General features: G+C 47.1%; 2 protein-coding genes across 3 annotated transcripts; one reads left to right on the forward strand and one right to left on the reverse strand.

The window, feature by feature from the left end:
* The first annotated feature begins 14,603 nt into the window (after positions 1 to 14,603).
* Positions 14,604 to 18,473, forward strand: LOC101782307 (protein arginine methyltransferase NDUFAF7, mitochondrial). The gene is made up of 10 exons (XM_004968978.2): positions 14,604 to 14,963; positions 15,056 to 15,117; positions 15,206 to 15,349; positions 15,677 to 15,787; positions 15,864 to 16,059; positions 16,715 to 16,773; positions 16,878 to 16,930; positions 17,000 to 17,222; positions 17,736 to 17,844; positions 17,930 to 18,473. The coding sequence occupies exons 1-10, from the start codon at positions 14,675 to 14,677 to the stop codon at positions 18,190 to 18,192; spliced, it is 1,509 nt and encodes a 502-aa protein (XP_004969035.1). The 5' UTR covers positions 14,604 to 14,674; the 3' UTR covers positions 18,193 to 18,473.
* Positions 18,474 to 20,681: 2,208 nt separating this feature from the next.
* Positions 20,682 to 24,875, reverse strand: LOC101782712 (cytokinin riboside 5'-monophosphate phosphoribohydrolase LOG). Of its 2 annotated transcripts, none has more exons than XM_004968979.2 (7): positions 24,452 to 24,875; positions 23,767 to 23,864; positions 23,109 to 23,139; positions 22,401 to 22,500; positions 22,251 to 22,321; positions 21,309 to 21,452; positions 20,682 to 21,185 (listed from the first exon to the last, which is right to left on the reverse strand). In XM_004968979.2, the coding sequence occupies exons 1-7, from the start codon at positions 24,635 to 24,637 to the stop codon at positions 21,081 to 21,083; spliced, it is 735 nt and encodes a 244-aa protein (XP_004969036.1). In that variant the 5' UTR covers positions 24,638 to 24,875; the 3' UTR covers positions 20,682 to 21,080. The 2 variants fall into 2 exon arrangements, with proteins under 2 accessions (XP_004969036.1, XP_022682864.1); XM_022827129.1 differs by lacking the exon at positions 24,452 to 24,875 and adding an exon at positions 23,948 to 24,411.
* Between the last annotated feature and the right edge of the window lie 2,036 nt (positions 24,876 to 26,911).

Consider the following 26,911-nt stretch of genomic DNA (forward strand, 5'->3'; position numbering starts at 1 on the left):
GCGGGTATGCGGGCACGGGTAGTGTATTTTCATACCCGCAAATTTTTTACCCACGGGTATAAAATAAAACCCACACCCGTGCCCGTGGGTACAAAATGGTACCCGTATCCTCACCCTAACCGGTTTTTACCCGCGGGCATGTGGGTAATCTGTGCCTGTTGCCATCTTGAGCTCTTGCCAAGAATCCACTAGCGAACGCAATGGCTCAAGTCATCATCAAGCCCACCATCACGTTCAAAGCGGGCGCGACATTCATCTTTGGCTCCTGGATTTGCGTCGTAGATAGTGCTAGAAACTTCCACCACCACATTACGCCAGCCCTGGAGGAGAAGCACTATGACATCAACCTTCATCGCCAAGCTTTGGAGGATTTCGTTGAGAAATTCAATGAAATTTTTGACCTATTCCGAGGCTCAGGGGATGAGTTCAAGTACAACTCAAATTCTCCCAGTAGTCGGATTGGCTCCCACAAGCTGGCGCTTAAGCCATCGTGCGAATCGGTCTACAATACAAGTCAATTCTCATTCGGACTACGAAACTTGGGTGTTGTCTACCAAGACACCCTGTCCAGATCACAATTCAACTCGGATTTGATCGAGAACCTTGACTACTACTCGGATCCAGATGAGGAGACTCCTTTAACAGGTCCACAGCAGAGCTTGGTTATCACATCTACTCCACAAAATAGATTCATCTACTGGCACGATATGAAGCCACTTGCTCTTGCCAAGGACAATGAGTCACACCTTGTCGCTTACCTTGACACCCTCCCATACCAGGTGGGTATCCCACTGTCGCCAATCTACGAAGAAGATGGCTCCACAGAGATCATCAAATCAAGTTCGGGTAGTTTCTCTCCGAAGTGGGAACTCCTCGCCATCATTGATGCACAAGGAGGCGATGGTGAAGAACTGCCAGAAAGGAATCCGCGACATGAACATCACCCAGACAACATCTCGCAGGATGAGCTCACCGCCAACGTAGAAGGGGAAGAGATTGAAGCTCAAAGGAATCGACAACGAGAAAGAAACGCTGCAAGAGCAGAGCGTCACCACCGCCTTGCATCTGACCTACCCATCATGAACTTGGACCATGCATTTGAAGCAGTTCAATCGCATCAACATCAAACTCCTCTCGCCACTATTGCATCCATTGACCTGATTATTCGGGCAATGCCACAAACCAAGTACACTAGGCAATTACCTCTGTTGGTGGAAAGGGTGTATGAGCAACTCAATCAACAAAGTCCAATACACTCGGTTCAACACACCTCATCTCAGCATGGTAGTAGCCATAGACCAAGTCAAAATGAGGATGCCAGACCAAGTTGAAATGAGGCTCACAGAATTGAGGGCCCTAGACCAAGCCAGAACAGGGCAGAGGGTAGACGGGTGGGACTCACAGGAGGCCGTCAAGTATGTGACTTCTGTCAGAAGATCAACAATAGCCACGACGCCCGTACAATCATTGAAGGGCACCGCCGCAAGCGTGAACAAAAAGTCATGTACTTGGGAGAGGATTCTGACAGGTTTTCCACCTTCTCAAAACAAGTATGAAAGATAGTTCTACCTGACAAATTCAAACCATTGGGTATCACCAAGTACGACGGCAAGCAGGACCTAGTCCAATGGCTGCGGTGCTACTCATAGTTAGTCCAGGCGATGGGAGGAAATGATGACACCAAGGTCATCTACTTCCCCATCTACATGGAGGCAAGGCCACTCACATGGCTCGAGTCTCTGGAGAAGAACTCCATCAACACGTGGAGTCACCTCAAGGTGGCATTCACAAACAACTTCATAGGGGCAATGCAGCGTCCTAGCAATAGGATCAACTTGTCTCAAGTCAAACAGCAACAAGGTGAGACACTAAACAGCTATCTACAATGTTTCTCTGACAAAAAGGTCACTATCGTGGACATCATGGAGCAGGATGTTATAGACCGCTTCCAGAACGGTCTATATGACTGCCGGATGTTCCAAGATTTTGGCAGGAGACACCCGGAAGATATCAAATCTCTCAAAATCATGATACAAGCCTAGGTAGATGAAGAAGATAAGGAGATCGAGAGGTTCGAGTCTAGTTGTTACAGAGGCTAGAACAACAATAATCAGAGTAATGGCCAACACAATGACAAGAATCGCAACGATCGCCCCAACAATGACAACCGAGGCAACTACCTGGGTGGTCAAAATCACAAGAGGAAGCCAAACAATACTGTCGCAGCGATGTCCCAGTCTTCCAAGAAAGGTGGCAGGAATCAAGAAAGGGCTCCATTCAAAGAGCTCCTGAAAAAGTAGTTCCCGTGGCACCCACACACTAAGCACCCTACGATGGACTGCTATAGCATGCGCAGAGTCATGAAAGATCTGCTGGAACCTTCTAGAGCAAAGGACAAGGGCAAGGCCGAAGAAGACAAAGACAATGGCGACAACAGTAAATTCTAGAACCCATCCAACTCCGTCAACATCATCTTCGACAGCACACCGGGTACTGCTACAAAACGGTCCCAGAAATTAACCCTCCGAGAAATTATGCCCATTGAACCAGCAACACTTACATTCCTCAAGTGGTCTGAGGTGCCAATCACCTTTTCTAGGAAGGATACTAGACTAGTTTCTCCGACCCAGGATGCTACCCTTTCGTTCTTGACCCAGTAGTCGCAGACTCTCGACTTACCAAAGTACTCATCGACGGCGGCAGTGGTCTCAATGTACTTTTCGCAAAAACTTTGAGGAAGATAAACCTCGACGTTACAGATATGCTTACCCCAATGAACTCTCTGTTCTACGGCATTGTGCCAGGCAACGCGGCTGTACCCCTTGGTCAGGTGGTTTTGCTAGTTACCTTCGGGACAAAAGAGCACTACTGAATAGAGTACATCCGGTTTGAGGTGGCTGATTTTGAAACCTCGTATCATGCTATCCTCAGAAGACTTGCCTTCGCTAAGTTCATGGCTATCGTGCATTACGTGTACCTAGTACTCAAAATGTCGGGACCCAAGGGAGTACTCTCCCTGCGGGGAGTGTCGGTGTTTTAGACCGGCAACCCGCCTAGGGAGTACCCTAGGTGGTCTTTTGTGCGGTAAGGGCCGTCGAGAATCAAGGAGTCGATGGTGATGCAAGGAACATGATTTAGACATGTTCGGACTGCTAGATCGCGTAATACCCTATGTCCTGTGAGTTGGTTGTATTAATCTTGGATGAGTAGGAGTTGTTTTTGAGGGGGTCCCTACCTGCCCTTATATACTCGGGAGGGTAGGGTTACAAGTTTGAATCCTAGTCCGGTACGATTACAGAGTTCTACTCGGTGTAGACCGAGTAGTTTCCATATGCACACCTAACTAGTCCGAGTGGGATACGCTTCCTATCGCGTAGCCCCCCTAGTCTTGATTGTGTCCAAGTACGCCCCTTAGTGGGCCGCATAGGACCTACTCGTGGGCCTGGGATGCATGCCCAAAAGCGGACAATCACGAGTTTTGGGAGTATTCGCTCATCCACGGACCAATGGCTAGGTTGAGCGTGCCAACAGGATGTTACTGGAGGATCTGAAGAAAATACTACACGACATTGGTAATACCAAAGCGGGCAAGTAGCCCAAGGAGCTACCCACTGTCCTCTGAGGGCTTCCCACACAGCTGTGCAAGCCTACAGGGTACTCACTCTACTTCTTGGTCTACGAATAAGAAGCCATCCTCCCTACCGCCGTCATGTGGAAATCTCCAGTAGTCGAACAATACAAGGAAGGTGCGGCAGAAGAAACAAGGCATCTAGACTTAAATAGTCTCGAGGAAGCTCGCTGCGCAGCACTCGTCCAGTCAGCAAGATACCTTGAGGAATTCGCTACTATCATGATCGCAACATCAAAGAACATTCGTTCAATGCAGGCGACATGGTCCTAAGGCGTATTCAAGACACCAAGGGGTTGTACAAGCTAAACTCGCCATGGGAGGGTCATTTCATCGTCTTCAAGGTCACTGGACCTGGGTTGTATAGGCTCCAAACTCTCACTGGCGAAGAAGTCAACAACTTGTGGAACATCAAACACTTGTGTCGATTCTACCCATAGTTTACATATTCATGTAAATTGGCCATTAGCCTCAGTTGTACAATTACAAATTAATAAAGCAGAGTTATTTTTGTCATAAAACGACTTGTCTCTGCCTGTTCGCGGCTTGCAAAAGCAAGTTCACAGAGCTATTCAACTCAGTGGCTTGTATTCACAAGTCTGCACAAAGATATTTTTGAGTTATTCAACTCATTGGACACGATGGTCCAGCAGTGACATGCAAAAGTGAGCCTGTGATCAAAAATTGTGAGCTAGTTAGCTCCTTGGACAAATCTGGTCATCGACGGTCTCTACAAAAGAAGCCGTTAGTAAGCTTGGAAGTTATCTATACTACCTGAGTTCTAATCTGGACAGGTCTATCTAGTCGCAGCTTGTAATAATCTAGACAGGTCTATTTAGTCGCAACTTGTAATAACAAGTCTGTAGTTCTAGGTCTTTGGAGCATAACACCCAAACAACCTAGAGAGATTGCAAAGGTAGGCTCCAGCTAATGAAGTCTTGAAGAAGTCTACTCGTCTAAAGAGTTTGACTACCCAGATACCCGAGTACTAGCACTCCGCAGAAAGGGGTTGCATCCTAAGTGTACTCTACATCACATATCTGAAGAGGCTCACAATAGTAGCATTGTGCGCAGACACTCACGACTATCACACGAGCAACTATCAGGGTAGTTCAGGAGATACACTAAAACAAAGAATTCAGACAAGTTGACAAGCAATAAAATTTATGATAAGACTTCAAATAATTTACGTTTGATTTCATGGCATGTTTATATTACAATGATTTCATGTTCTTACATAACAAACTACTTAAGGTCTATTTGATCGGCTACCTCCTTAGCAATGGGAGCCACCTCTTACAAGTACTGTTGAAACTGCTCATCAGAGCAGTCTTGTGTAATTCCCTCCGCAACTGGAGCCAAGTTAGCTTGCAGGTAGAAGAATTTCACCATTGCCAACAGTTGCTTCAAGACGGACTCTGCCATCTTCTGGATGTACCTGGTGATCTACACAAGAGCATCCTTGAGTACTTCCGCCAATGGGCGGGGCTCCACACCTTCCGTCGGGGGCTCCACCATATCAGCGATGGGCTGAGCGGCTTCTTATAGCTCCATCAAAGCAAGCTTGGTTGCCTCTAACTCAGCCATGCACTCCTAGAGGGACATCATGGCGTCCACCAGACTGACTTCTCCATCAACGCGCATCTTGTGCTCCTTCTCTAGTCGATGCTCCAGAGTCTCGTATAGAGTGGACAACTTGTCGTGTTGATCCGTCACTCTATAGTATGAGTTCTGCCAGTCCGTGATGCAACCTTGGAAATCTTCTTTTCCGTTCTAGAGCTCTGCAAGACCAAACACAAATAACAACTTAGAACCATCAAGTACAAATTAGTGCTTGAAGCCTAGTAGGAGATGACAAGTTACCTTCCAATTGATGCTTCAGCGTCTTGTTGCGCTTCCAGAGTCAATCCTTCTCCTCCGTGGTTCTCTGGCCGAGATTCCGATACTCCGTAGCCTAGCCATCTTACTTCATGAGTAGCTGGGAAGAGTACTACTACTCTTTGGCAAACTCTTGTTCAACTGCTTGCACTCGCATTATGGTATCCCCGTACCCTTGGATCATTTCTGACTTCTGGTAGGAGCGCTCAATCAATTTTTGCAGAAACAGAGCAAGTACTTGTATAAGTAACAAGTACCAATTTCAAGTCGAAGAAAACTGCACAAGTGAAACTTACCACTGTGTACTCGCCTACACAGCGATGCATCTCCATGACCACGGCCTCCACCTCTATGGTGGTCAGAGGGTCAGCAAGAAGCTAGATCCTCTCTAGGTCCACCCCTTTAGATATCCATGGTTCCTCATGCTCTTCGGCGATTGGCGCACCAAGAGGAACCAGTGCTTGGCTAGTTGAGGCACCAACTTACGAAGATGAGAAGGTGGCCATGATGCGGCTAGTAGATGGTCCCGCCTCAGAAGGTAGGATAGACGCCAACACTTGAAGAGCCCCGGCAGCTTCTAGCTCAGGGGTTACAAGCGTAGCCTCGACTCTAAAAGTAGTTGCCACCTCTGCCTCAGTCTCCACCTCCGGCTCGGGGGCTACCAACGTCACCACCACTGCGGAAGTAGTCCCCGCAATGGGCTCGGCCATCGGCAGCTCGGGGACTGGCACTACAGCAACATTAAGTGATGCAATTACATCATGCATGAGCATAGTGACAAGGGATACAGCACCTGGAGCTATTTCTAGTGCAGGCTACTCCTCTGGTGGTGGAATTAAAGGCGCCAGGACAGGGTCTTGGGCTGAGCAGCTACTGTCATCAGCTGTGGACTTTGTGCTTGGTTCTCCAATATCCACGTTGGTGGATTTCCTGAAAATGACAAGTGTCAAGATACATTGCAAAACAAAGATAGGTCACAATCAGTACTCAAATACTAACTTTGTGGACTACCTTATCTTCAAGGAAGGATCTCCCCCCAAGCGTGTGTACTTGACGGTGGGCGACGGCTTCTTCGGCACGATCTGCTAGATCGCAATTTGATCCTCGCTAGCCTCGATCACCGTCTCCTCTTCTTGAGTAATCTGCGCATCGGTGGGATTGACCCTAGTGACAGGTGGCTCCTCGTCATCATCCAAATCAATGACCTCCTTGATCACCGGCAGCTCCTGCTGCACGACTTCAATAGACTTCAATAGTCATCTTGACCGTCTTTGTGTAACGACCTTGGTTAAATCAGCCGAGTTAATCTAAATCTGAGTCCCTAATTCCGCTAACTAGGCTCTTCCTGAGCTTAAGCGCTCCAAAAACCGGTTCTTAGTCCCGACCCCTGAGAACCCACCAAAACCGCCGGTTCCTTTTGAGTCCCCAAAGGCAATGTTCCTTTCAATCTTGGAGCTGTGGAACAACTGAGACTGACTGGTGGACCCAAAATCTTTCCCGGATCTCCCGAGGCAGACGCACCCGAGCAGCATGCACCGCTTCAGAGCTTCCCCGCCGCGTGGCTTGATCTCTCCGACGCCCGCCGCTTCGCCCAGTCGCCGGTCGCGACAGGATGGATCCACGTGCCCTCATCCCCAATCGCAACGGAAGCCCCTCTGCAACCCTTTCTGCTTTGCCTCATCTCGCTCGCGCCCTCGCCGGCCGCGCCAAGGTACCCCGTCGCCGCCGTGCAAGAGTTTTGCCGCAGCTGCGTCAGACCGCCTCGCGACTCGCGCCCATCATCTCGCCGGATCCCCGGCTACAAAACCCGATGCATTCCGGTTTTTCCGTCACCTCTCCACAGTCGCGCTGCCCACGAGCACTCAACGACGATACCTCTCTGGGCAAGGGCGGCCGGCGGCACGAGGGGGCTAGCGAAGCACATTGCATGGGCGGACAACTGGGCGATGTCACACCCGGTTTTAAAGGTAAAACCGAATGCTACCTATATGTATGCCAGGATCAATTTTCATACATATAGTGACATCATTAGTGAATAACAACAACAGTATCACGTAAAAAGATACAAAGACTTACAAAACCATCAAAGATATACAGCTTAATTATGGAAACAGAGGCTCCAAACTTCACAGGCAAACGACTGGGGGTTGCGTACGCCTAGAACTCAACATCATCTTCACCACAACTTCACATCAGCATCTTCTTCTGAGCAACGTTGGTTATAGCAAGGGTGAGCACTTGTCGTACTCAGCAAGTGTGAGGAGAATGTGAATGCAAGGGTTAAACAAGGAAAGGCTGACTGGTTGACTGCATTAAGCATTTTTAGTTGGTCAAATTTTATTAGCACCTGATTACTAAGGTATAAGTATATACCAACCCACAATTAATATAAACATAAATATAAGCCATAAGCATATGGCACAACCATAACCATAGCATAAACCACAATTTAAATCCATCTTCAAGTATATTACTCATGTGAGGGTCCAGGCCGCTCTTAACCGTGAGCACGGCTGATCGATCAGTTTTACACTCTGCAGAGGTTGCACATCTTTACCCACAAGTCGCGTAAAAGTTCAAAACAACTTTAGACCCAACCACGCTTGTGCTGATCAGGCACAATACCACACTTCCGAGGTGTGATTGCATAGGGACACTACGAGGCCTTTACAAAGATTCGCTAGCAATGTGGTAACCCGCTAAGGTTTCAGGTCGAAGCGAAACATAGCAGTCCCCTAGAGGGTATAGTGTCTTAGCCAAGCCCACTTCCCAAGAGAGCGAGTGCTATATCCCATCAACGCCTCCCCTCTTGCCCTTTCGGTAAGGTTACCCCAAACTAGAGTTTCTAATTATTCAGCCAAGACCAGAGCCATTTAGTCTTGTGGTAGCACTGTTTTCCTGGGTGGTCGCTCCATGTTCCAATTAAATATGGTAATCTTGTATTAACAAAAGGTATATCATAAATAGAATAAGTTCACCATGTTGTTCGTTAGAACCACCATAACCCAAGTATAGCAGCTAAGCATAGCTACCCAACAGAAAGGTAAACCCAGGTTGGCAAGAAATAATCATAAAAACTAGGCAAACCTTAATAGGACCCATCAAATTTAATGCAGGCATATGCAATAGTGATTAAACAAAGTTATTGGGACAAAAGCACAAGGACACACTTGCCTTTCTCCAGCAACAAGTTACTTCTTACTGCTCTTTGGCTCTTGCTCTCTTCAAACTCTTAATCTTCAAAGCTTTCGAACAGCGATCCTTCTACTCGAAGCAATCACCGACACAATCATACAAGCAAACAAACAAATACAACTAAGAGCAGTACACCAAAACAAAAGACAGACTTTAAAAGAGCGTATTAAAAGAACATGGCTCGGTTCTAGGATTACGCGGACGCAGGAATGCTTACAACGGAACTATGGTTGAAAAGATAAAGCTATCGAGAGTTTTGAGTTAGCAAAGGAAGATAAGAGTTACAAGCTTTGTTTATTTTAGTTGAGAAAAGCAATGTAAAGATATTTCACAGAAATATCCTTAGTTAGAATTAATCAAGTCATATTTATATTTTCATAAGAAAAGACGGTGTAAAGCTTAGTCCAATTTTATTTATAAATATTTTAGTACAATTTATGCAAATTAAACATTTAATTTAAAAATAAGATACATGTAGACATCTAAGCGTATAGCTTTACATCTCGAGTTCAACTAAGTAGATTAAATTAAAAACACATTTATATTTATATTAGCCAAATTAATATTTAATTATGAAAACTCGAGATATAACCTATACAGATTTTATTTAGAAAACAAATTGAATAAACATTAATCAAATTGAATTTAATTTATGAAACGCCGAGGTATAACTCTAAGTGGCTTTTAATTGAAAGAATTATTTAGATAGGCATTAATCCAATTAACTTTAGTTTATGAAAAACCGATATATAACCTAATTGGCTTTTATTTAGAAGAGGGTATGAAGTAGGTATTAATCAAATTAACAATTATTATGAAAAACGATGTTTAACACTAAATAGATTTTATTTAGAGAAGAACTCGTTTGTCAAGCATTAATCAATTTTAATATAAATTTTATTTTCAAAAACATGTGTGAAGTAAAACATTACCACTAACGTGTAATTTACATCATTATGAATCTAACGCAACTTGAACGGACAAAAACGGAATTTAAACGTAGAAGCTATGGGTTAAACAAGGTTGTAGGGGCCTAAACATAATTAACCGTAGACTTGGAGGGTTAGCAAGGAAAATTTGCAAGACACCAGGAATAGTGCTCGCGAAAAGGTGAAAACTCGGGGTTAGGTCTGCAAAAGGTCAAGGCTTGGATTAGATTGAAAGAATGCAAGAATTACAGGGGCCTCACTGAAAGATTTACAAGACACAAGAATTGAGAAAAAGAAAACAGGAGAGGTCAGGGGCTAGATTGAAAAGTGGCGCCTCATCTTCTTCCTCACGCCAGGAGCAGTGCAGCTCCTGGCCGGCGGCCTGCTGGCGTTTCGGCGCGGCGGAGGCCCGGGCGGGTGGTGCTGGCGGCGGTGGCCGGGCTAGGGGCCAAGGGCACGGCCAGTGACGGCGCACAGGCGGCGCACGGCACGCAGCGGCGTGCGAGCGAACAGAAACAGGCGGAGGCCATGGCCATGGTTACTGTTGCACAGAAACAGGAGAAATAGAGAGGAAGATGGAAAGCTAGAAACGAAGCCCGATCTCGCGCATGAACGGCAAAATGGAACGATATCGTCGAGACGAACAAGATGGTGTGCTCACCTTCGGCTAGAGATGAACAATGGTGGCGGAAAAGCTCGCCGGAGTTGGGGAAGACGACGGAGCCGATATCGGATTCACGTAATCCACCCCACCACGGCGTAGAGCTCGAAGAGAGGAAATCTGTGGTGGTGTCGGTTTTTGCCGGAAATCCACGGTTTCGTCAGAAAAGCTCGCCTGAGTTTGACGAAGACCGAACTTTGACTTCAGATCTACGGAGTTAGGAGAGGTAACTCGTGGAAAGGTTTGTAGATCTGAAATCCTCGCGTCGAGACAAACGTGGTGATATGTATATAGGCCACACTCGAAAAAAGATATTTTCGAGTTGACTTTTTATTTTCGGAATTTCTAATTTTATTTATCTGCGCGCGAAAACAATTCCAGAAATAACTCGACTCGTTTTCTAAAGCGAGAAAAATACCTAGAAAATTCCGAAAAATCTGAGATAAATCTCAGAGATGGATTGGGACACAAAGAATCCAAATAAAATACTTGGAGCTCGTGAAAAGGATTCTAAAGCCTTCCAAAAATTGGATTTAGCTCTAGGAAAAGGAGAATAAATTCCAAAAAAAGATGGAAAATCCTCACAAGGGTCTGGGCAACGTCTAAACGCATTTTTCAAACTTTTGCACTCAAGAAACACCAAGATGCAGCGACATGAATGCACAAACATAGAACAACATTATTTAATTTATAAAAGCAAACAATTATTTTTCCTATACTAAATTTCATGTAAAGAAAAATAAATGTTGGGAAAATTTTAAAATTATGAGAAAATTATTGTTTATTTATTCTTTTTATTCACATCCTGAAATTCGGAAGTTTCAGGGTGTGACAGGCGAGGGGGTCGTGGAGGAGGTGAGGCGGCGAGGACGAGGGCCGGGACCAGGCTCGACCGACGAGAAGGAAGGGCAGTTGGTGGTGATGAAGACGAAGGGCGGTCGCCGGTGACGTAGGGGCGGCGGGGACAAGGGCTGGGACTAGGCTCAACCGACGAGGAGAAAGGGCGGCCGGCAATGATGAGGAGGAAGGGCGACCGGCGATGATGAGGAGGAAGGGCAGCCGGCGGTGACACGGGGGCGGCGGGGACGAAGGCTGGGACCAGGCTCGGCCGACGAGGAGGAAGGGCGGCTAGCGGGGACGAGGAGGAAGGGTGGCCGACGGTGAAGCGGGGGCGGCGAGGACGAGGGCCGGGACCAGGCTTGGCCGACAAGGAGAAAGGGCAGCTAGCGGGGACGAGGAGGAAGGCTGGCCGGCGCTGATGCAGGGGTAGCGGGGACAAGGGCCAGGATCAGGCTCGGCCGACGAAGAGAAAGGGCGGCTAGCGGGGATGAGGAGGAAGGGTGGCCGGCGATGATGCGGGGGTGGCTGGGTGGGATCCCCAAATTAGTATTGGTTGGTATAAACAAGCGGTACTAAGGCCCTGTTTGGCATGGCTCCAACTTCGGATGGAGCTGCTCTACTCCAGAACTCCAGGTGAAGCCAGCTCCACTCTAGAACTCCAGAAATAAAATGGGGTGTTTGCCTAGATGGGTGCTCTCAGCTCCAAAAAAGACCGATTTCAATGTGAATTGCCATTGTTACCCTCCAATTCAGGTCCCACTTGTCATCCTCCCTATCCCATCTCTTCTTCTTCCCCTAGATAGTTTTTGCACCGGATAATTTTCGCACTACGCGTATCTGGGAGGCGGCCGAGCGCGGATCTGGCGGTGGCAGCGTGGGGAGCGTGCATAGAATCAACCGAGCAGATCACTGAACCATCACGAACAAATTGAACTGATTACCTTATCCGAGAATGGGAAAACAAATAAAAAAAGCATCGCAAACAAAACAGAGTAACAGATCTGAAGAATTCGTGCATCGCATGCATACTGGAGCTTCCCGACGGGGAAGATGCTGCGGCTGTCGGCGGGCGCGGACCGCACGCCAAGGAACGCGCCGTTAGTGAGGCCGCCCACGGCCGGCGGCGTGATGAGCACCTATTGCAGGATCTTGGCCCCCAGAGCCATGAGGCTCCCCTCCTAGACCGCGATCCTGGCTACCACGGGCTGGAGAGCAGCATGCGTCCGCGGGAGGCGGCGACGGCGTCGCCGGGCCTCGCGATGGAGATGGGTGGCGTGGCGCCCACGGCGTCGACCCCAGTGACACCGTTGGGGAGGACCACGCGTCCGCCGACGAGAACGACCCATTCCTCCGGGCCGCAGAACTCCTCCGCGACGTCGCCCCAATTGTCGTCCGGTGGACCTCTCCGATGCGCCCGATGACCGGTGGGTGCCGACGCCACCCCAAGCTCGCGGCGCTCTCCTGGGCACCCACCTGCTGTGGCGGCACCGCCGTCCCTACGCGAGAGGAGGCGAGAGAGGCGGGCAGCAAGGCGACGGGCAGCGGGGCTGGGCAATGACGGGCGGTGACGGGGCTTGGGCGGCGGGGCTAGCGGCAGGAACACGCGGGTGGGGAAATGAGGCGCGGGTGGGGGCTCGCGAGGAATAGATTGAAATGTTTTTTCTGTGTAACTAGTGGTAGTGGTGGGTAATTACCCACCAACTCCATAAGGAGGTTCAAAAGAGGTGCTCCAAAACTCCAGTTCCATTTGTACTACAACTCCATGGAGTTGGCTGCTCCACGGAGTTTTGGAGTTAGGGTGTTTGGCTGGATTTTTTGATGGAGTTCGCTGGAGTTCGGGAGTGAAGCCATGCCAAACAGACCCTAAAGACCCTCATTTAGATCTGGTACCTTTAGTATCGAAATAGCAATATTGGTTGCACAACCGGGTAACAAGGGGGTTTTTGTACCCGGTACTAAAAACGCATTCCCAGCACTAGTGGCCTATCACACAAGTCACGTCTGTCTACGAAAAAGTCCTACTTGGCTTTGAACCTCTGATCCACCACTATATGAACCACCAGTGCACGGCATCCCTTGTGCATCATCAAGTCATAAGTTCATAGCCTATACCCCCACAAAATTCAAAAAAAAAAAGCCTATCCACCAAGCAAATCCACAACACACGTAATAGGAAACGATGGCCCCTTGGACAGTGAAGGCGAGTGCCATAGCCTTCCCAAGCTGTGTGTCCGGAGTTACTCGTGAGTACGACAAGAAGATCCCGAAAGGGTACCTCCCCATAGTGCTGGTTCGCGGCGCCGACGACAAAGGTGATGCAGAGACGAAGGTGCTGGTGCGTGTCAAGGATTTCAAGGAGCCTTGCATGGCTGCGTTGCTGGAGATGGCCGAGCAGCAGTTCGGGTATGGCCAGCAGGGGGTGCTGAGGGTCCCCTGCGACGCACAGCGTTTCATGTGGTTAACATGACACGCAAATCCAAAGCAGCTAGCTAGATGAATGGTTATTTCTGCATCCGCGCGGTTGCTGTGGAACGTAGATTTATCATTAAATCGGCTTTACATTGTAATTTGACTTGGACGGATATGTTATCAGCGATGTAAATCTACCTTAAGTTTTATGTTTATTAAGAGATGAAATGGACATATGAGGTAGCTAGCTGTTGTCCTCTAATGTTTTGTTCTTGCCATTGGCCATTGTTCGTCCTTGCTGTCACTGTCGGGGGGTTTTAGCCGGTTTTCCCTCAATTAACCCTGCGTGTATATGAGGTTTTTGTGCCCGGTTTTGCTCTCATTTATCGATTTTTCTTCTCAGTGAAATCTGGACTTTTTTTTTTCGAAGGTTTCTTAAAAAAAATAAACTGATGTGGCACCACTAATCGTGTTCTCATAAGTGGAAGGAATGAACAAAGAGTTTGGAACCCTAATAAACTCGTTCAGATAACACTCCAAAACATAATCTTTACCGACTGTCCTGGTAAGCAGCAGCCTCTTACTGACCAGAAAATGGTAGGGAGCCGTGTCTCTTCTTCATGAACGAGTGAAAGAGATGGTCGGTTTAGTTGCCGTATGGTAAGGTACAACCTTGCCCGGGCGTTAACTAAACTATTTGTTAATTAAAGCATCTCCATCAAGATTGAATCAATACTTGTACAATTGAACTCTTTGGTTTGCTACATCTAATGTCAATTAAGCAAACTATCGACAACAACAGCAGTTTTTGACCTCTGTTTGGCAAGGATTTGCTCATGCGAAAATCTTAGCTCATTTGGAACATAAAACCAAATAGTGGTTATATGAATGATGTGCTTAATAAAGAGTACATTTTTATTGTAATTTCAGATAATTGAATGCAACAATTTTCAAACTTTTTTATAACTGAAAATCTTTAGACCGTCGATCTGCAAAGGGATCCCATCCGCAAATTGTTTCTGGGCTAGTAGGCTAATTGGACCGTCAACTGCCCCGAGGAAACACCGACCGCCGCTTCCAGCTCCGGCCCAGTCCACTCTGTGTCACCCCCCCTCCCGTCTCGTCGCCGTCGAGATGCTTCGGGGTCCCGCCGCCGCCCTCCTCCGCCGTCTCGCCCCTCGCGTCTCGGGCGGTGGCTGCGGCGGCGCCACTCACCGGCGCCTCCCTCCACCCATCGCCCCCTCCCTCCTCGCCCGCTTCTCGTCTACCCCGACCACCTCCTCTTCCTCACCGCCGCCTCCGTCCTCCGCCGCCGGCCGCGACGAGGAGGCGGAGGACGAAGTCCTCCCGGACCCCTCCAATGGTGATGCCGGCGCCCGGCTCAGCATCTCCGTCGACCGCTCCGGCCTCTACAACCCCCCAGGTTCGCTTCGCCTCTGTCTCTCACTCCCACGCCACGCGCGCGATTGTCTGGGTTTAGGTTTTCTGATGGTGGATGGTTTGTCGATGTGGCAGAGCACTCGCACGAGCCGTCGTCAGACTCCGAACTCGTCAAGCACCTCAAGAGCATCATAAAGGTGCCTGCATTTGCTTCTCTGTTAATCTCTTTTGATCGCAATGCGGAAATGTGAATCGGTCATTTTGATGTGATTGTGGTGTTGCTAGTTTCGGAGCGGGCCGATCAGCGTAGCCGAATACATGGAGGAGGTGCTGACGAACCCGCAATCTGGATTCTATATCAACCGTGATGTGTTTGGGGAAGGGGGGGATTTCATTACCTCGCCGGAGGTCAGCCAGATGTTTGGAGAGGTAAGGGGTACTCACTAATTGATTGCTTTGACAATACTAATATGAAGGGTATCAATGTGCTGTATTTAACTACTTAATCACAATGCAACCATAAAATGCATGATGTTTTTTTTGAAGTTGACAAGGTGCTGATGAAATTCATAAACTAATTTGTGCTGCTACTGCATTTTCTGTGTTGTACGCAGTATTACTCATCAATATTGATAGTATAAGTTCGGTATACATCTACAGTGGTTGTTCTAAAACTGCTGAATTGTTTACTTGGTTAGTTGTTTTTCTGCTACAAAGTATTAGATGAGAGCACCTAATGGCGTTTATTTGCCTCAGATGATTGGTGTATGGGCCATGTGCCTCTGGGAGCAAATGGGACAGCCAGAGAAGGTGAATCTGATTGAGCTTGGCCCAGGACGAGGAACCCTCTTGGCTGATTTACTTCGTGTATGTTTTCTATCTTGCTTCTATCAGCTATTGAATTTCCATGTCCATTTCTTAGTGGATGTCTCCATTTCAACAGGGTTCAGCAAAGTTTGTTAATTTCACCAAAGCGCTCAACATTAACTTGGTTGAGTGCAGCCCTACATTGCAAAAAATTCAGTATGATACTTTGAAATGTGAAGATGAACCTGTTGATGATGGCAAAAGAACAGTTAGCAAGCTTTGTGGAGCCCCTGTTTGTTGGCATGCCTCCCTCGAACAGGTTCCTTCAGGATGTATGAGGCTCTTTTCATTTAGAACTGGCTCTTTCATCAACAGCTTTTTTTAATTATGATCTCTATACTAGAATGTTGATATTGTCAAACATTTTTTTTATCATCACCATTCATCTTAAGTTATATTAGGTGAAATATATGACCCATTTACTACATGAGATTAGTGAAAATTGTACAGTCTTGTAATATTATTGCGGTACAGGATATACCTACATATATGAGATGGAGCATCAGTATGGGTTTTGGTTTATGAAACTGCAGTATGCCTCTCTAGCAAATAGCAGCGATAACAGCTATTGGTATCAACTTACTGTGAAATTTTTAGTTTCGAAGAGAATAAGACTTAACCCCACTCTTGTAGCTAAGGTAGAGTTGAGGCTTGAGCCCAAATGTTGGTACACCACAGAAATCACCTCAAAGCATCTATCTCGCCATTACTGATCTGCTAGTTTAGTTACTTTATGCATGGAATATGCATAATATTTTATCTGCTGATGTCTAAGCTCTTTGTTTCAAGTATCAGGCAGTTTTTTTCCCATTTGAAACTGTTTACCTTCAATCCTTCATGTATTTGGCTTTCTTCAAGTTCGTTTCTTTTACACTTCTTGATGGGGGTTTCTTATATTTCTCTTATCTGTGACTGTCATATATGCAGTGCCAACCATAATTATTGCACATGAATTCTATGATGCCTTACCAATCCATCAATTTCAGGTTTGTGTCCGTAGTTAATTATAATTGAGTTCTTATGGGGCTTATCCACTCACTGGCCAAGTATTTTGTAGTCACTGGACTGAATAATCAATTTTTTTTGGCAGAAAGCATCACGTGGCTGGTGCGAAAAGATGGTGGATCTTGCAGAAGACTCCTCGTGAGTTTTACCAATTGCATTTATGTGTTCTTAACCTTAAGGAAATGTGTAATGCTTACTTTGTAGCAGGTTTCGCTTTGTTCTGTCTCCCCAGCCTACAGCCTCTTTAATTTACCTCTCCAAGCGTTGCGGATGGGCTAGCTCTGAGGAGCTTGAGAAGGTTGAGCATATTGAAGTCTGCCCCAAGGCAATGGAGCTTACTGAACAAATCGCAGATAGAATTAGTTCGGATGGCGGAGGTGCTCTTATTATTGACTATGGCAAAAACGGAATAGTATCCGATAGTCTCCAGGTTTGGATTTTTAAAATCATTTCATTATACCTGACATAAACTAAGTGTGTTATTGACTGTTTAGTACAACTGTAACATGAAGTCTTGAAGCCTAATAGCTAGTCTTTGTTGATTTTGTAGACACAATACTATCTACAGCCACAAAAAATGGTGTTTGTTATATGTGCAGTTACACTTGCTGTTGTTATTGATGTCTCTGAATATAGAGATTGGATACATGGATAATGATGTTTGAATATTTGTGTTGAAACGAACTTTCACAGTAGTGATGCTATTAGGTTGTGTAAATATAGTACATTAGCATTTAGTGATCAAAATTGTGTTTTGGGGACTGTTGATTCCCAAAACTATTTTTTTAGACTGGAAGGAGTAATACATAAAGTTCAGGCCCTGAACTTATGCATTATTCGATACACAAATTGTTACTCTTATTGAGCTTTTATTGTCATATCTTGTGTGATAGCACAAAACGTACTGGAAGAATTGTTTGGGCACTAACTACAATAAATGCAGGCAATCCGTAAGCACAAGTTTGTCCACATATTAGATGACCCTGGCTCTGCTGATCTTAGTGCCTATGTCGACTTTGCTTCAATCAGGCACTCTGCTCAGGAAGCTTCAGGTGCGCTCTATGGTCATCAACATTTCTACTAATATTGATCATGCTCAGACAATTTTCTTACATGTTTTTTTCACAATTTCTGCAGATGATATCTCAGTCCATGGACCAATTACTCAATCTCAATTCTTGGGTTCTCTTGGTATCAACTTCAGGGTAGAAGCTCTCCTACAAAATTGCACTGAGGAGCAGGCTGAATCTTTGCGAACGGGCTACTGGCGTCTAGTTGGAGATGGGGAAGCCCCATTCTGGGAAGGTCCCCAGGGCCAGACGCCCATCGGAATGGGCACCAGGTACCTGGCCATGGCCATTGTCAACAAGAAGCAGGGCACGCCCGTTCCATTTGAGTGAAAAAAAAAACAGGCATAGCTTTCCTTGTTTAGCGGATCCACTAGTGACAAATAACTGGACTGTGCTGTAGTAACTCCCATTGCATTGTCGAGGGATTTTGATGATCAGTCCAGACAAGGACAATTTCAGCTCAACTTTCTTCGATCACACAAAACATCACGTCATCATGATGTATGCTACTTTGTTTTCCCCTTTTTTTTTCTTGCACAAGTAAAGATGTGTCGTACTGTACCTACTCGATTGAACCTGTTCATAATTGTGTTGACCTCTTGCCATTCTAATGTTCTCCCCTTGTCAAAAATGTTGTGTTGTGCATGTCAGCGCCTGCTATGATTCCAAGTGCGCAGCCTTGAGGAAGCAGCGTGCTGTGCATTGTTGGCCTGCAGGGTCAGCCTGTTTAGATGGCCTCTGTTTCGGAACTTTGCTGTTGCCCTTTTGCCGCTTGTCTCCACAGGAGCCATAGATTAGCATTGACCCGTGCAACGCGGCGGCTTTGCTTGCATTTGATCAAAAAGAACCCAGCATGCGTCAATGCATGTCTATCAACTACGCTACCAGTTCCAAGTCATCTAGTCGAGACTCAAGAATGCATACTAAATTGACAGGAAATTTGTACACTTCAAAGTCTGCGAAATTCCGGTCAATTTAGTATTTCTCCGGTACCAACTACGCATACTCTTTTGACATCGTGAAACCGAAGCCACCGTAAGAAATTTTTTTAAAAAAAAAACTACACGTAGACTCTGATCGGCATCTGCGTTATTTCTATTCGGTCGTGTATTGCCGACGGATCAGTGACCGGTAATGCATGCAGCTGTCGGAATCCGTCTACACGGAGCCTGTCGTCGGTAAAGATGGAGAGACCACACGGCAATTATTTGACAACGCGGATAAAGGCCGAGGGAAAGAAAAGGGGGTGCTGAAAACGGCCTGAAACCGTCCACGGGCGCAAAGAGCATCAACCGAACCGTCGATGGAATGTTATTCTATGCTGAACGTCACGACTTGAGCGAAGCATCCTTCGCCTAAACAACGTCTGCGTCACCCCGTGTGTGAAGACGGACCCCCGGGAAAGGAAGCTGCTCCATCGTTTCCTTTTGCTTCACATCCCATGACTACGACTAATGACAATTGATGATGTTACTGCGAAAATGGCGCGTTGTTTGAGCCCCACAATAACGACATGTGTATATTATACATGCCTTTCCCACATATTAATATGGGTTGCTAATGCTACTCTCAATAAGAGTTTCATTCTCAATGAAATACGATGCAATGTTAACAATTTCGATGATATAGCAAGGAATTAATGAAGAAAAGGAGGAAAGGAGTCTTATCCAACATCAAAGTCAAACAATGTACTGTACGAGGTGTTTCATCCACGAAGATGTCTCTGCTGCTTACGTGGTATGAAATTTTCTATTAGGAATGGTCTAAGTGCACTACTTTCACAAGATATCGTATGAGGTCATTTGGACTTCTTTTTTTTTTTTGCAAACGGTGAGTGTCGGAAGGCACTGGTCAACTGTTCCAAAAGAGGGCGCACTATCCAAACTTGAGTGGCGATTTAGCGCCCGATTGTATACTATAATCACTGGTACATTTTGCGAACTTTAATACAAGGACCTCTCCAATGTGTGATTCTTAATTGGTCCTATGTTTTTCTCTTTCTTATGGAACTAGATCCTATACACTGTGAGGCTGATTCTATATGTACATAGAATCAGGTCCCATACAATATAATATAGTGAGAATGGGAGAGAGAAGAGAGGGATGGAGGGTTGCGGATCTCATATTCATAAATTCAACCTGGTTCTATACATTGGAGATAATATAACATGTGACATCAAATTATTGTTAGGTCTCACCTTAGAATCAGGGGTGCAACCATAGGTTGTTGGTGCCCTAAGCGTGCGACAAGAGACATACTCAGCCAATTGCGTGTGCAGTGATGCTACCGCTTGCGCGTCATGCTCGCGCTCTAGAAAAAAGCGTAGTAGCAAGATGAGCCGTACGCTCCCTGTGTCTCCGATCATCTCCGATGGGATTTGATCCGGCCATCACTCACTCGCTGATTGTCTCGGTTGCGGGCCCCACGTGTCGAGATCCAGACAGAGGTCGTGAGTGGCATTCCTTTTCCAATGGTTGGCTGTGCTCAGTCTCATCCTTCTTCCCGCGTGTCGGGGAACACCTGAGCGCCGATGTCAAGCTCGCCTTTCCCTGGAGGAAGAAACAGAGGAGGATGGAGGCGGCACCAACCGAAAGCGCGCGACAGGGCGCCACCACGGTCGCCGCCGCCAGACCCACCGGTGTCCTCCTGCCCCCGCTGCCGACACCGGCGGGCAGATTCCGATCCCATCCGTCGCCCGCCTCCGACAGCGACGCCGGAACCGCAGCTCCCACCACCACCCCCTCCAGGGGGAAAAAAGATCATCACAGGAGCAAGTCTACTCACACGCACAGCGGCCGGAAGGCCGCCGATTAGGATCAGAAGAGAATGAACAAAATCATCTGCACGGGTTCTGGACAAAATACATCATCCGATGATCCATGTTCCATCCATCAGATCAGACCATCCATCACACGTGCGAACGAACAATCGGAGGAATCGCCACATACCCCGGGAATTTACAGGCGTTCCTTTCCTACTTCTACTAGGAGCAAAAGGCGGGCAGCCATGACAGGGAGAGGGCACTGCAAGCTACGAGATGCTAATAAAGGATTAACAACACCGCTATCTCTGTCCCAAAAGAACAATCTTGACAAGCGCTGGAGCTAGAATAACGTCCCGTTCTTCTTTGTTAGATGCTACTACTGGGGTCTTGTTGGGGCCGGCCGGCTGTCGGTCAGAATCTGGGTTAGGTGTAGTAGGCGACCCGGCGTCCGGATCAGGAGGAAGCAATCCCGGGCTCCAGCTCGGGGGCGAAGCTGTGCGCCGCCGATGGCATCTGATCCTCCCACACCAAACCAACCTCGTACTCGGGAACGTACTCCTGCGAATCACACGTGCGTTAAGGTGCGAGGAAACTGTCCGTGGGTGCGGGATGCGGGTCAGTCAAAATGGGCATCCCCTACTTTGAGAGCAATGGATCGGAATCGGAATCTGAGAGTTTTACCTCAAGCTTGAGAACGAGCTCCTTCGCTGTAGGTGCGGAGATGATGATGCGCCGCGCGTCCTCCTTTATGAACCCTTCGTTGACAGCCATGTCGATGAAGGATAGCAGCGGATCGTAGAACCCGTCCACGTTTAGAAGGCCAACCTGGTGAATATTTACAAGCAGTTAAATACATAATTCCCTGAGGTAGATGGTTATGAGTTATGGATATAGAAAAAAAATTATAAGTTTATCAAGCTCCAAACTATTGGCTATCGGTAGCCTATTCCTTACAGAAAGGATCCTTGTAGGGCCCATAATCTCAGTTGATTTAACACTGAAGCGTTTAATCAATTTGGTGGGGGCCACCAGGCTCCAATAATAGTAACGGCTGGCTGACGAATCAAAGTCGATAACAATTGGATCGATCGATCAAATCTTTTCATCTATCTATCATTTGTGGCTCACTAACGCTGAGCAATTGTTTAGAGAAGTTGCCAACTACACATTCCTTTCCAAACGCTAAGTTTGACCAGTACAAGATATGCCAGAATCACCCTATTAGCTGTGTCGAAATATTCATAAGGAATTCAGTGGACAAAGCGCATAAACAACAGAGAGCGCAGATCGCATGCTCCCCCAACTAAGTTCTAATTAACATCTGTGGATGTTAAGAGGCTAACTAAACTAAACTAATAATTCAACGGTTTGTCTCTGGACATCCAAAACCCCAGCCATTCACATGGGTGCACCGTGCGCCATGAAGGCATGATCAAGGCAAGATGTTCACAGAAGATCACAGTATCTCTAATCAAACGACTTTGTGATAAACTAGTAGGATACAGAATTGCTAGGACAAAAAGAATCCTGAAACTTGGAGACACTGCACATGACTCTAAATTATTGCGTGCCAATGAGTAAGTTCTGGTTTGGATCCAACAAGGTATCAGAATCAGTTGTTACCGGCTTCTTATGGATTCCTAGTTGCGCCCAGGTGATGACCTCAAGCAACTCCTCCAGAGTCCCGTAGCCGCCTGCAATATAGCGCGTGTCAAATTTGGCATCCCAGGACTATCAGTTCACAAGTGTTGTAGTTCAACTAAATAATCATACCAGGTAATGCTATGAAAGCATCAGCAAACCGAGCCATCTCAGCTTTCCTTTCATGCATTCCGGAGACTGCCCTTACTTCCCCAACAGGCTCACCAGTTACCTGCAGAAGCAGAAACTTGGAATCTAAGCATCTGACACTCTTTTAAATACTCCTCCGAAATTAGAAATGTAGCGCTAATCCCCCGACAGATATGAATGTATGTTTCAGGTATGTCAATGCATGACCATAATGGTTATACGTGAGCTCATCCTTCTTATTAGAAAACAAAAGACTAGTTCCACATTATGCGCTCGTCAAGGACACCGACCAAGATGATTCACAAGGACCAAATCTACTTTGAACATAATAAAGTACAGGAGCAGTGCAAGAAGTAAAGAACAAGTCAGTTACTACACTCAAATCCAGTAAAAACTTCAGAGCAAGCAAGTGCTATAATAGTACAGTAAAATCTTAAAGCCTGAATAGTGCAGCACGCATCCAATGTTCAGGTCAGGAGCATTAGATTCATGTGATGGATATAAATGCAACATGTCTCCCTACTCAAAAGGTCCCTTGTTATTATTGGTACTTGATGTCTATTGTTCACTCAGACGCAAGCCGTGTGACCACAGGTATCACGAAAGGAGCCAGACATGCATTCCAGAGACAGAAGCAGTACACAGCAGCAATCAAATGCAAGTCTCCAGGGTGTGCAAGAAGAGGCTCACCTCTCTGGGCATCAAGGATCTTGGGATGACCCTGCAGTCAAGAAAAGAGGGGAAACAGAAAGGCACATCAGTTTCCAGCATGAAGCAGTCAAGCAGGTAGAAGCACCAGGCCATGGCATTTCCCATTGCAGGGAACTGGCAAGCCAGACAGAGCTAGCTCAGGCTAGGCACGGCACAGCTAGAGACAGTCTAGAGAGAGAAGCAGACTGTGGACTGGAGCAAATAAACACTGCACAATTATTAAGGCGAAGAAGAGAGGAGAGAAGAGAGCACTGCCTGCCCCCCTTGCAAGTTGCAGCTCGATGGACATTTTTTTTTTTTTGATAAAGGAGCTCGATGGACATTTGGAGCATGCAACCGAGTAGCCTTTCGGAAACCAGGCCAAAAGGTGCTTCCGCTCCTGTGAGTGATGAAGCCCAACCCAGTTGCATTCAAAATGGCTCCTGCTGAAATGATGCAGCAAGAGACTCAAACCAAACGTCTCAACGGCATACCCAGGGGGCAAGGCCATGGCTGTGGCGATCAAAAGCTGCCATTTTGATGCAAGAAGGCGCAGGAAGCATGCACCCACAGCAGGAGCACTCATCAAGGAGGAGAGCGCCCTGGCATACACACAGCACAACTTGTCTACTAGAGAGAGGGAGGTTAGGATGCTCACCCAATCACATGGCGCCCTCCATCATGAACTGCATGAGACACCAGCCCCATGAGGCCGATGGATCCTCCCCCGTAGACCAGGTCTATGCCCCTCTCCACCTGCGCAAGAAGAAATCCACTCCTCATCAACAATTACCTCAAGAAATGCAGAGAAAGAAAAGGCGATGTTTATATTGTTATACAATTGGGATTTCGGTGCGCCAAGGAAAGAAGCAAAGATTGTTCATTTTGGGGAGGCAAGTGAGGTCACCGCGCGCGGCAGCCATCCATCATGGTCTGCGCGGCGACCATTCAACAGCGAGACCACACCGCTCAAAAACGGCGAAGGATCGCGGCGCCTTTCGGCTCCCCGGATGGCGAGCAGCCGAGAGCGACAAGGCTTGCCGCGTCCCAGCCGTGAGCCGCGCGCGCGCGCGGATGCATGATCACGCTATGACGCGGCGTGCGCCACGGCAGCCTCAGCGCTCGGCGCAGCGGCAGCGGGCGGCGGCACACGCCACGGCGAAGGCGCAATCGAGTGGAGCGAGAGGAACAAGAGAGGCGCCAGATTGATCTGGGTCTGGGTCCGGGGGACCAGAGCGGGCGGCGATTCCCCCCGAAAAGACTGGATTTTTTACGGGGGTCTCCGGCCCGTAAAGGCGGGATTTTTTGGGGGGTACCAGAGCTGAAGAGACACGGCCACGTACCAGCTCCTTGCCGAGCTCGACGGCGGCGTCCTGGTAGCTGGGCTTCCGGCCCTTGGCGCTGCCGCAGTACACGCAGATTCGCTGGAACCGGGACCGCCTCTCGCCGCCACTCCCCGCCTGCGCGGCCACCCCGGCCGCTCCGGCGCCGCCGCCGCTCTTCACGACCAAAGCCGCCTCCATTGCCATCGCCGCCGCCGCCGTGCTGGGGGTGGGAGCTCGTAGCTGCCGGTCGATGTCCGACGAGGTGGCACTGAGAGAGTCGAGAGCCCGCCGCGCGGTTCTTTTGGGTAGGTGTGCGCGGGGGCGTAGCGGGAGGGGAAGGAAGGTGAGCAAGCTGGGGAGGAGGTGCGCACGGGAAATCGCGAGTGCTCCGACGACTGGGATTGGGAAGGCTTTGCTGCTGCCGCTGCCTGAGCTGAGCCGGATGGCGTGGGGGAACGCGTCAATTTATAGTGAAGCTTGGGAGGTTGAACGGGAGGGGGCCTGGCCTGGGGTTGGTGGGTCCAACATTGCTGGGCTGCCCGGGCCCACTGTGGTGGTAGGAGCCTCTCTTTTTTTTTTTGGTAACTTTCTTCTTTTTTGAGAGAGGATGTGGTTTCTACTTTCTGCTGCTACCAGTGGTGTTTTTCCCGTCTTTATTGATTTACCCTTTCCCTTTGAGGGATCCTGTCTTTATTTACCTGCGTGTAAAGTGAATTTTTTTTTTGTCCTGGTCAAGTTTGGAGTTTTGCTGAACGTGGAGATTGTGCGTGCATTTTAAATTCCGTCGCGTGCTAATTTGGTTGAAAGGAATTATTTCGTCTCAGTAATGGGGTATGGAAATTTTGTTACCAGCGACACAGAGGAGCAAATCCTCTTTTTTCGTGAGAGAGAGGGAGGGAGAGAGGGAGGCATATCCTGCGGAAATGTCATGGTTGTAAGCACAAAAATTGTAGGGTTCTTGAGTTGTGCTTGTGCGTGTCTATTTACCGGCGTGTAAAGTGTAACTTTTTGCCAAGGGCTAACGGTCAAGTTCCTCCCCTTATTTACCTTTTCCCTCGAGACCATCCTGTGTTTTATTTACTTGGGTGGAAAGTGTAACTTTTGGTCTCGGCCAAGTTTAAAAATTGTAGTTACAGGCAATTTCTGTATGCTTTTAAAATTTCAACTAATGCCAATTCATTTAAATAAATATTTTTAAAAACACAAAACAAATACACAATATACACGCACACTTCCCTTGTGAAACATATGTGCACACTTTATACATGCACACTCCCGTGTGCACACTTTTATCCCTATGAGCGTATCGGAGAGATTAGATCACTAGCTTTCAAGATTGACAAAATTACCACATGCTTAATTTGGATATCAAAATCCTAAAAACCATGCTGAAAATGCTGAAAAATACACACTTGGTATTGACTACACCATAAATGCAAATAAACCACTAAAACATACTCAAACTGCAATTTTATCTTCGTTTTCGCTGGACTTCCATCTTTAATGCGCAAGACAAAATGAGAGGCGTGTGAAACGAAAAAACCAAGCTCCTTGTGACCTTGACGATGCCATCCCTTTCATCCAGGAACAACCATTATATAAATCTAGCTGTAACGCTAAATTCAAACACAGAAGCGTAGCTTTTATCCCTCTATTCCAAATTATTATTCTCCAAATTATTATTCGTTTTAACTTTTTTAGATACATACTCTCTCCGTTCCAAATTGTAGATCGTTTTGACTTTTCTAGGTTCATAGATATTATAATGCACCTAGACATACACTATATCTAGATGCATAATAATATCTATGAATCTAAAAAAGCTAAAACGACATACAATTTGGAACGGAGGGAGTAGCTTTTATCATGCATATAGATATATATTTTATCTAGATACTTAACGAAAGTTATATATCTAGAAAAGCTAAAATGAATAATAATTTGGGACGAAGGGAGTAGATCCATCGTGTTAAAATCGTTCCACGGTTATGGTAGTCAACCTATGCATTGATAATGATATAGTTAAAATAACTTCATGGTCTCAAAATTGTGAGGCTATTATTTCAACTTTCCTAGGAGGAGGTACGCGTGCTTGCATATATATTATATTTTAAAAATTTTTGAAAAAGAATAGTATATTTCAAAAAAATGATTTGACGGACGAATAAAAAAAGCGAAGTTAACAAAACGAGAAAGTATTATGTAAAACAAAATCAGGAATGTGGAATACGCGGACCATGCCGATCCCTGGACGTACGCCTCAACCAAACGTGTTTTCCGCTCCGCTGCGTGGCGAGGCGCGAGCACAAGAATACAATACTTGTGGGGCCGGCCTCAAAAGAAGACATGTCATCCATGTGTATCACGTACTGCCACAGCGTCCACCTGTGGTGGTGCGACGGGGCGGGGAGGGAGAGGCGTGAGGCATGACGTGGGCCGGTGCGCCCGCCGCTCCCTCCCATCTTTTCGCGGCCGCGC

Source organism: Setaria italica, chromosome V (assembly GCF_000263155.2).
Source record: "Setaria italica strain Yugu1 chromosome V, Setaria_italica_v2.0, whole genome shotgun sequence".
NCBI lineage: Eukaryota > Viridiplantae > Streptophyta > Magnoliopsida > Poales > Poaceae > Setaria > Setaria italica.